This window comes from Molossus molossus, unplaced genomic scaffold, assembly GCF_014108415.1.
Source record: "Molossus molossus isolate mMolMol1 unplaced genomic scaffold, mMolMol1.p scaffold_m16_p_10, whole genome shotgun sequence".
In the NCBI taxonomy this organism is placed as follows: Eukaryota; Metazoa; Chordata; class Mammalia; order Chiroptera; family Molossidae; genus Molossus; species Molossus molossus.
Window position 1 is genome coordinate 93,415,957 of NW_023425345.1, and position 10,253 is coordinate 93,426,209.

The window sequence follows — 10,253 nt, forward strand, 5'->3', positions numbered from 1 at the left end:
TTGTCCCAGCAACATTCACTGAAACAACTATTCTTTCTTCCACTGAATTGTTTTGGCACTCTTGTTGAAGATTAATTAGTCATAAATCTGAGAGTTTATTTCTGGACTCTTAATTCTATTTCATTGATCTATATATCTATCCTTATGCCATATAACACTTGATTCCATACTTACTGTAGCTTTATGGCAAATTTTTTTAAATTGGGAGATATGTGCCCTACATGTGGGTCCCTAACAGAATGGAAATTTGAAAACTGGTCTTTGAGAAGCATTCTCTAGAGCAGTGGTTCTCAACCTGTGGGTCACGACCCCTTTGGGGGTCGAACGACCCTTTCACAGGGGTCGCCTAAAACCATCAGAAAACACACATTTCCGTGGTCTTAGGAACCGAGACACCACTCCTCTATCCGTCTCCAGGCGGGTCCGCCCACATGCAGATACGCCCACACACAGCATGAGGACCTGTATTAAAGGGTCCCGGCATTAGGAAGGTTGAGAACCACTGGACTAGAGGCTTTCAGGCTTCATTGTGTGTACGGCTGACCTCGAAGATACCGCAGGTGCTGTCCCAGACCACCATGATAAAGCAAATACTGCAATAAAATAAGTAACACTAAGTTTCCCAGTGCATATAAAAGTTATGTTTACACTCTACTGTCGTCTGTTAAGTGTGCAAGAGCAGTATGTCTAAAAGAAACCCAATGTACATATTTTAATTTAAAAATACTTTATTACTGAAAACTACTAACCGTTATCTGAACCTTTTTGCTGGTGGAGGAGAGACTTGCTGACGCTGATGTCTGCTGACTGATCAGGGTGTGGTTGCTGAAGGATGGGGTAGCTGTGGCAATTTCTTAAAATAAGACATCAAAGAAGTTTGCTGCATCCATCGACTCTTCCTTTCGTGACCAATTTCTTTGTAGCATGTGATGCTGTTTGATAGCATTTTACCCAAAGTAGAACTTCTTTCAAAATTGGAATCAATCGCTCAAACCCTGCTGCTGCTTTATTAACTAAGTTTATGTAACAAGTTAAATCCTTTGTTGTCATTTCAACAATCTTCACAGAATATTCGCCAGGAGTAGTTCCCATCTCAGGAACTGGAATGGAGTAGTTTCTTTGGGCATCCATCAGAAGCAAATCCCCTTCCATTGAAGTTTTATCATGAGACTGCCACAATTTAGTCACATCTTCGGGCTGCACTTCTAATTCTAGGTCTCTTGATATTTCCACCACATCTGCTGTTTTTTTTCCCTCAACTGAAGTCTTGAACCCCTCAAAGTCACCCAAGAGCACTGAAACCAGTGTTTTCCAAACTTCTGTTAATGTTGCTATTTTTACCTCTTCTCATGAGTCACAAATGTTCTTAATGGCATCTAGAATGGTGGATCCTTTTTCATAAGGTTTTCCATTTATTGTGCCCAGATCTATCTATGACAGCTACAGCTTTATGAAATATATTTCTCAAATAATAAAATCTGAAAGTCAAAATTATTCCTTGATCCATGGGCTACAAAATGGATGTTGTATTAACAGGCATGAAAACAATGTTAATCTCATTGTACATCTTCATCAGAGCTCTTGGGTGACCAGGTGCATTGTCAATGAGTGGTAATATTTTGAAAGAATTGGTGTTTTTTTTGAACAGTAGGTCTCAACAGCGGGCCTAAAGTATTAAGTAAACCATGTTGTAAACAAATGTGCTGCCATCCCAACCTCATTGTTCAATGTATAGAGCACATGCAGAGGAAATTTAGCATAATTCTTAAGACCCCTAAAATTTTTTAAATGGTAAATGAATATTGGCTACAACTTAAACTCATAAGCTGCAATAGCCCCTAACAAGGGAGTCAGCCTGTCCTTTGAAGATTTGAAAGCAGGCATTGACTTCTCCTCTCTAGCTATAAAAGTTCTAGATGGCATCTTCTTCCAATAGAATGATGTTTTATCTATACTGAAAGTCAGTTGTTTAGTGTAGCCACCTTCATTAATTATCTTAGCTACATCTTCTGGATAACTTGGTCCAGCTTCTACATCAGCACTTACTCCTTCACTTTGCACTGCTACGTTATGGAGACAAGTTCTTTACTTAAACCTCATGAACCAACCTCTGCTAGCTTGGAACTTTTCTTCCGCAGCTTTCTTGCCTCTCTCAGCCTTCATTAAGTTCAAGAGAGTTAGGGCCTTTCTCTGGATTAGGTTTTGGGTTAAGAGAATGTTGTGACTTATCTAATCTTCTCTCCAAATCACTAAAGCTTTCTCCATATCAGCAACAGAGCTGTTTCGCTTTCTTATCACCTGTGAGTTCATTGGAGTAGCACTTTTTTTTTTATCCTCACTCGAGGACATTTTCCATTTTTTTGTTCAGATAGAGTGGAAGGGAAAGAGAGGAAGCTAGAGAGAAACATCGATGTGAAAGGGACACATCGAGTGGCTGCCACCAGCACGACCCAACCAGGGCCGGGGACAAACTGCAACCCAGGTACGTGCCCTTAGCAGGAACCGAACCCAGGTCTCTTGGGACCTCAGGCAGATGCTCTAACTGCTGAGCCAAACCGACCAGGGCTGGAGTAGCACTTTTAATTTCCTTCAAGAACTTTCCCTTTGCATTCACAATTTGGCTAACTGTGTGGTTAAGAAGCCTAGCTTTTGGGCTCTCTGGCTTTTGTCATGTTTTCCTCACTAAACTTAGTCATTACTAGCTTTTAAGTTAAATTGAGATAAGCTTGAATCTTCCTTTCACTTGAACATTTAGGCAGAAGTTCTCAACCTGTGGGTCGCAACCCCTTTGGGGGTCAAACGACCCTTTCACAGGGGTTGCCTAAGACATAACAATAGCAAAATTGCAATTATGAAGTAGCAACAAAATAATTTTATGGTTGGGGGTCACCACAACATGAGGAACTACTGTATTAAACGGTCACGTCATTAGGAAGGTTGAGAACGACTGATTTAGAGGTTACTGAAGGGGTGTTGATAGGCCTAATTTCAATACTGTTCTGTCTCAGGGAATGAGGAAGCCAGAGGAGAGGGAGGGAGACAGGGAATGGGTGATTGGTGGAGCAGTCAGAACACACATGTTCACCATCATATGGGTGTGGTTCGTGGTGCCACAAAAACAATTGCAATAGTAACATCAAAGAGTACTAATTGCAGATCACTATAACACATATAATAATTAAAAAGTTTGAAATATTACAAGAATTATCAAAATGTGACACAGAAACATGAAGTGAGCAAATGCTGTCGGAAAAATGGCATCAACAGACTTGCTCAACACAGGGTTGCCACAAAACTTCAATTTGTTAAAAAAAAAAAAAAAAGTACAGTATTTGCAAAGTGCAAGAAAGTAAAACGTAATAAAAGGAGGTATGCCTGTATAGTTGGGAGAGGGTCGAAGCACCTGGCTGAAAATCTGGATTCTGAACAGTGAGATATTTAGCCTTCCTGCCCCTCTCTTTCAAAAAAAACTCTCAGCTAGGCTTGTGCAGTCCCCCAACACCTATCCCCGGATAGGAGTCTAGAAGATTCTTATCAGAAAATATTTAATGGCTCAGAGAGAGCCTTTTAAACACTAATATTTGGAAGTCCCCTCAAAGGAAAAGTTTCTCGACATCCCATTTCTATGTCTCTACAGCGAAGTTCTCCAGTGGACAAGCTATACCTATGCACATGAAGCTCAAAACAAACTTTAAAGAGCTTTGTTTTGTTTTGTACAGACTTTGTACTAAACCGGCTCGGAATTCAAAATTTTCAAAAGGGCCCTGGCCGGTTTGGCTCAGCGGTTAGAGCGTCGGCCTGCGGTCCGGAGAGACCCGGGTTCGGTTCCCGCTAAGGGCACATACTTCGGTTGCAGTTTGTCCCCGGCCCTGGTTGGTCGTGCGGGTGGCAGCCGCTCGATGTCCCTTCACATCGATGTTTCTCTCTCTCTCTTCCTCTCTCTCCCTCCCACTCTATCTGTACAAAAAATGGAAAAATATCCTCGGGTGAGGATAAAAAAACAAAACAAACAAACAAACAAAAAAACAAAAGGGTACAATGAAGAGGTCTTCTACCTGTCACTACCTACCTAGTTCCCTCCCCATTCAACTGCTTAGTGTCTCACTAATGTAAACAAAAAGCCTACATGGAAGACAGAGACCAAAACAAAGAAATGAGAAACACAGAGAAAAATAGAGAGAAGGAGAGTTCAAAAAGGAAAAGAACAATAATATTCTAGAGACAGAAGAGAAGCTATTACATACATGAGATAAGAACAGTACCCTGTTAAAAAAAAAAAAAAAAAGGAATGTCCAGAGAATAAAAAGATGGAACTCTTGGAAATTAAAAATATGAAATAAAAAATTAAAATTCAACTTGATTGTTAGAAAAGAAGTTTGTAAAATTTCACGGAAAGTAAAACACAGAGATAAAGGATGGAAAATGAGGTCCAGAAGCTAAGAAGATGAAAGGAACAGACCAGGACATCCAACTTGCTATTAACAGGAGCTCCAGATAAATTGAACAAAGAGAGGAGTGGGGAAGGAATAATAAATAAATAATCAACAATTTTTTTCTTTTCCTGCAGCAGGGCATAATTTTCTAGGTCAAAATAATTCATCAAGTGTCCAGTAGAATGAATGTGGAAAGACCCATCCCTGGGCACATTATCATGAACTTCCAGAACCCTGGAGGTCAGAGAGGAGAATCTAAAAGCTTTCAGATATGAGATACAAAGGCTAAATTGAAATGGTATTGGTATCACATAACCACTCTGGAAGCTAGACCTCTATACTGGAGCAAACTATTGATCAAGTATAAAGACACTTTCTGTTACATAAGCAAAAATTTCACTTCCATTGTTCACTTCCTTAAAAAGTTTCTGAAGATTTGCACGACCAAGACGAGGGAAGAAATTAAACAAGAAGAAGACATAGAATCCACGGGACCGTGAGTAGAGTTGCCTCACACTAATCAGCACAGAGGGGAAAGGAAGAAAGGAAGGAACAGAGGAAGAAGAAGCAATAAGATAAGTGCAAGAAAAAAGCAGTCAGGGGACCAAGAGAGTCCTCTCTGGCTTCAGTTCTTCCTGAGGCCCATTTTTTTTTTTTTTTTTTATCCTCACCTGAGGATATGTTCCATTTTTGTACAGATAGAGTGGGAGGGAGAGAGAGGAAGGGAGAGAGAGAGAGAAACATCGACGTGAAGGGACACATCGAGTGGCTGCCACCCGCAGGACCAACCAGGGCCGGGGACAAACTGCAACCGAGGTATGTGCCCTTAGCGGGAACCGAACCCGGGTCTCTCTGGACCGCAGGCCGATGCTCTAACCGGCCAGGGCCTGAGGCCCATTTTTAATCTTGTATTTGCTTTCTGAGACACCTGATACTCTGGTAATAAATTATTTTCCTTTTATTTTTTAAAAATATGTTTTTATTCATTTCAGAGAGGGGGAGAGAGAGAGAGAGATAGAAACACCCATCGCTGCCTCCTGCACGCCCCCTACTGGGGACTGAGCCCGGAACCTGGGCATGTGCTCTGACCAGGAATCAAACCTGCGACCTCCTGGTGCATGGGGACGACACTGAACCAACTGAGCCACACCAGCCAGGGGTAAACTTTTATTTTTCATTCACCTGCAAACAAAAGTTTCCTCCTGGCATCATTGCTACTCAAGGAGTTTGAACCAGCAGCGTCAGTATCGCCTGGGAGCTGTAGAAATACACAATCTCAGGCTTCCCCAGACCTACTCAGTATACGCATTTTAATAGGATTCTGAGGTAATTTATATGGACATTAAAGTCTGAGAAGCAGCCCTGGCCCGGGTAGCTGAGTTGATTAGAGCACAGTCCCAATACGCCAAGGTTGTGGGTTCAATCCCCAGTCAGGGCACATGCAAGGGTCAACAAATGGATGTATAAATAAGTGGAATAACAAATTGATCTTTCTCTCTTTCCCTCTCCCTTCCTCTCTCTCTAAAATCAATAAATACATTTTTAAAATCCCATCATTCTTAGAAAAAGTCTGAGAAGCACTGTCCTAATATATTTTCCTTGCAAGGTTGGGTACCAGGCATATTAAAGATAATATGTGAAATACTTGGATTACATAATAGGTACTCTGTAAGGTATTCTGCAGATGATGATGATGATGATGATGATGATGAAACCAGGAAAACTTTGGAATGACAATCTCGGGAAGGGTTCCTGGGATCGTGGCAAATGGTAGCTCTGAACCAAATTATAAAAGAGGAAGACACAGCTCTGGCTGGTTTGGCTCAGGAGTTAGAGCATTGGCCTGTGGACCAGAGTCCCAGGTTTGATTCCAGCGAAGGGCACGTACCTCGGTTTTAGTTTGTCCCTGCCCCGCTTGGGGTCGTGCAGGTGGCAACCAGTCAATGTGTCTCTCTCACATTGATATTTCTCTCTCTCTCTCTCCCCCCCTTCCTCCCACTCTGTCTGAAGATGTAAAAATATCCTCAGGTGAGGATTAAAAAACAAAAAAACAAAAGAGGCACACAACTTAAAAGGGAGAAAGCACATGTATATCAGAAAACAAGTTTCAGCTCTACTCCAGGAGCCTGTCAGGTTAGTAAGGCCAGGGTTGACATGGGAAACCATTGAGAAAAACCACCTCCCAGGTGAAGCAATTGGCCGCGAATGAGTGACTGACACTCAGCATCCGCGATGACGCCTGGCTGGGGAATGCTGAGCTAGTGCCACCTTTTCGGTGGGGCAAGCGTTCTGCCCCAGCACCTAGAAAGTAGTCAGGAGGAAACATCCCAAGTGAGCAGCTCCTGGTTGCTTTTTTTTTTTTAATTTAAAAAAAAATTTTTTTTTTTTTATCCTCACCCGAGGACATTTTTCCATTTTTTGTTCAGATAGAATGGGGAGGGGGAGAGAGAGAGAGAGAAAAACCTTGACGTGAAAGGGACACATCGAGTGGTTGCCACCCTCACGACCCAACCAGGGCTGGGGACAAACTGCAACCAAGGTACATGCCCTTAGAGGGAACCGAACCCTGGTCTCTCTGGACCGCAGGCCGACGCTTTACCACTGAGCCAAACTGGCCAGAGCCCTGGTTGCTTTTTCAGGCAGAAACCTGTGGCCCATAGGACTGGGGGTGCAAGGGGGATGGGAAGTGAGGCGGTTGGGGGGCCACTGCGGGGCAGGGGTAGGAAATGGTACCCCATTCTTGGCAGGGCAAGGCTGCCTCTCACATAGTTTTCCTGACTCGTGTCCCCTGGCATTCAGCCACCTTATTTGTGCTTGGGGGTTCCATTGACTGTCCAATGCTGAGGAAATCTGAATAGAAGCTGGGATTTTAAAGATTTCAAAGAAAAAACGAGATGTGCTTGCAGAAAGCTGGTGCCCATCTCAGCTGTGGGTGGAGGATGCTATCCCAGGTGTATACCTCCCCAGGAGTTATTAGTCATTGCATTCTTTTTTTTTTTTTAAAATCCTCACCTAAGGATATTTTCTCATCTTTCTTCAGATAGAGCAGGAGGGAGAGAGGAAGAGAGAGAGAGAGAAACATCGATGTGAGAGAGACATCGTTTGGTTGCCACCCACACGACCCCAACTGGGGCCAGGGACGAACTGCAACCGAGGTATGTGCCTTGACCAGGATCGAACCCGGGACTCTTTGATCCATGGGTCAATGCTCCAATCGCTGAGCCAAACCAGCCAGGGCAGTCATTGCTTTCTAATTGTCCCCCAATTGTACGGCACTGTACTCAATTCTTGAAAGTTTTTACTGGAGAAGCACCCCAGCCCTCCAAGAATTTACACAAAAGAGTCCCCAGTCCTTTAAAACACCTGTAGAAATCTTATCCTATTCAAAAATAACAAATTCCTATATTGTCAAATGGCTGTCCTTGTGAAGGCCAATTATAGTTACCAACTCAGTCGCCACCACTACAGCAACAAAAGCTTAACATTAACATTGAATAGCAGCAAACAATAATGTGCTTACTATGTACTTCCTGAGCATTTTATTTAACTCGTTTACTCCTCACAGCCTTGTGAGGTTAAACACAATTTTAATCCCCATTTTACAGATGAGAAAGCTAAGGTATAAAGAGGTTAAATGAGGTTACACAGCTAGTCAATGGCAGTCTGGCTCCAGAACCCCTGTTCTTTAACCATTGTACTCAAACCATGGGCACAGATGCCCTTGGAGGACAAGGTGTCAGAAACAGCTCTCCTGCTAACGAAGACCATTTTAACCTTAACAAGCTATCTGATTTTAGCCCTATAACTCAGAGGCAATATGGTGAGGGGCGAGAGCAGAGGTGTCAGAGTTCAAAGATCTGAATTCTAATCCTGATGCTGCCATTCAGAAAGATAGGGTGCTGATGCTGATTGATGCAGAGCACGTGTCAGGTGCTGAGTGCTTTCCATGCTTCATCTTCCCAGGTAGCCTGTGTGACCTTATGCCAGTCCCTGTCCCTCACTGGGTGTCAGTATCCTTACAGGTCAAGTGGGCCAGGTGGTTTCAGTGATTCCCCGAAGAGTCACTGCGTGCACGAGTGCCCTGCCAGGTGCTGAAGCGACACAGAGACAATAAAATACAGACCTTGCCTTTGCGAGGCTCACAGTCCAATTCTCTTTCATTTTGTGACTCCTTCGGTGTTGAGCAGGTCAATTATTATCCCTGTTTTTTTTAAATGGGGTAAATGATGTTTGAACACGGAATGTCACTCAATTCAGTTGTAGCCAGAGTGCGACCCCAAGTTGACTCTTAGCTCAGGGCTCTTTCTGCTCACAACTGTCCTACCTCATCTTGACATCACTGTGATGAAAAACTTCAAGGTCTACTGAGAGTTCTTAGCTTCCCACAGTCATTTTGTACCACCCGTCTGCCTTCCCCATCCCAAGCTCACACACACACACACACACACACACACGCACACACGCACACACACGCACACACGCACACACACACACCCAATGCTGTCAAGTGACTGGAAACCAGCCCCCACAGGCAACCCTCTTTTTTTTGTGTGCCAAAAGCCCAGGGTGCAGTACTGAGATGGCAAATGCGCTGTCAGCAAAGCCACAGTTACCATATGCATCATGACTCATTACCCCATCCGCTGAGTTGGAACTGAAGCCTCTTGCCCCATAAGTAATTACTGGTGAACAGGAAGACCTCAGCTAAAAATAAGGTTACTCTGGTGGCTGAGAGGAAGGGGGTCAGTGAGCACCTTCTTCTGTTAGATACACCTTCTTCCACCATGGGCTCCTCTGCAGAAATCAGCACAGTGCCCTGCATACAGTAGGTGCTCAGCACAGCTTTGCTGGTGGATTAGCTGCTCTGAGCTACTCTGCTCAGCACAGCTGCAGGATGGGGTTGCTAGGCAGAAACATAATATGTGTGTCTAGCACCTAAAGGAAATGACTTCAACTCGCTCTTGTTGAGCAGAGCTGAGCCAGACCTACAAGAACTGCAGCACTGAAAATCCATTCCTTAAAAACTCTCACTTCTGCAATCTATCCTAAGAACTTCCTTTTCTGTACTCTAGGATAGGGGAAGAGGTACATCTACCCCATGCTTACTTGAAGTGGTGTTAAGAGTGCAGAAGAATTTGAGAAATTATTTAGTCTAAGCTCCTCCTGGTCACATCTTCCTAAGCTTCTCCATGTTGACGTTCTTCCCAGGTTTTTGCCACATCTCTTCCTTGGCCACATCCTCCTCCCAAAGCTAGAGTCAGGAGAGACAAAAACTTTGGTGTGTTTCCAGGGACCAAGGCCACTGTTGCTCATTGTAGGAGGTCATCTCCCAATATCTATTTGACCTTCTTGCAGGATGGTAGGGTTTTTGACTGGGTTCTTGACCACCTAGCTAAAGACAATCTTTCCCAGTGTTTTTTACAGAATGTCCACATGACCAGGTTCTGGTTAATGAGAAGTTAGCAGGAACGATTGTGCCCTTGAGAGGAAGGCCCATGCCCTATCCTCTCTTGCCTTGACTAGAATGTGGACATTGTGGTGAGCCTTTTTCAACCACATAAGTCAAATATCATAAGAGCAGAGCAACAAGCTAGGAGGAGCCTGGGTCCCTAACACCGGGAAGCCATCATATTATCCCTGAACTGTTTGCACTCAGACTGTTGTTACACACAGGAGAGAAATAAACTTCTATCTTGTCTAAGCCTTTATTATTTGGGGTTTTGCTATAGCAACCAAACTTGTATTCTATCTAACACAACCCCGTTTGGGGGGTCAGGGCAGTCACAACCTCCTCTTCTCTGAGATTCCCGCAACTCTACT

At 43.6% G+C, this 10,253-nt stretch overlaps 1 protein-coding gene across 1 annotated transcript in view; it reads right to left on the reverse strand.

Moving 5' to 3' along the window:
* NINJ2 (ninjurin 2) overlaps positions 1-9,117 on the reverse strand; it is a 50,416-nt gene extending 41,299 nt beyond the window's left edge. Inside the window, exon 1 of the mRNA XM_036252720.1 lies at positions 9,047-9,117. Coding sequence (XP_036108613.1) covers positions 9,047-9,058 — 12 coding nt within the window. The 5' untranslated portion in view covers positions 9,059-9,117. The remainder of the gene's footprint in view (positions 1-9,046) is intronic.
* Positions 9,118-10,253: the final 1,136 nt, after the last annotated feature.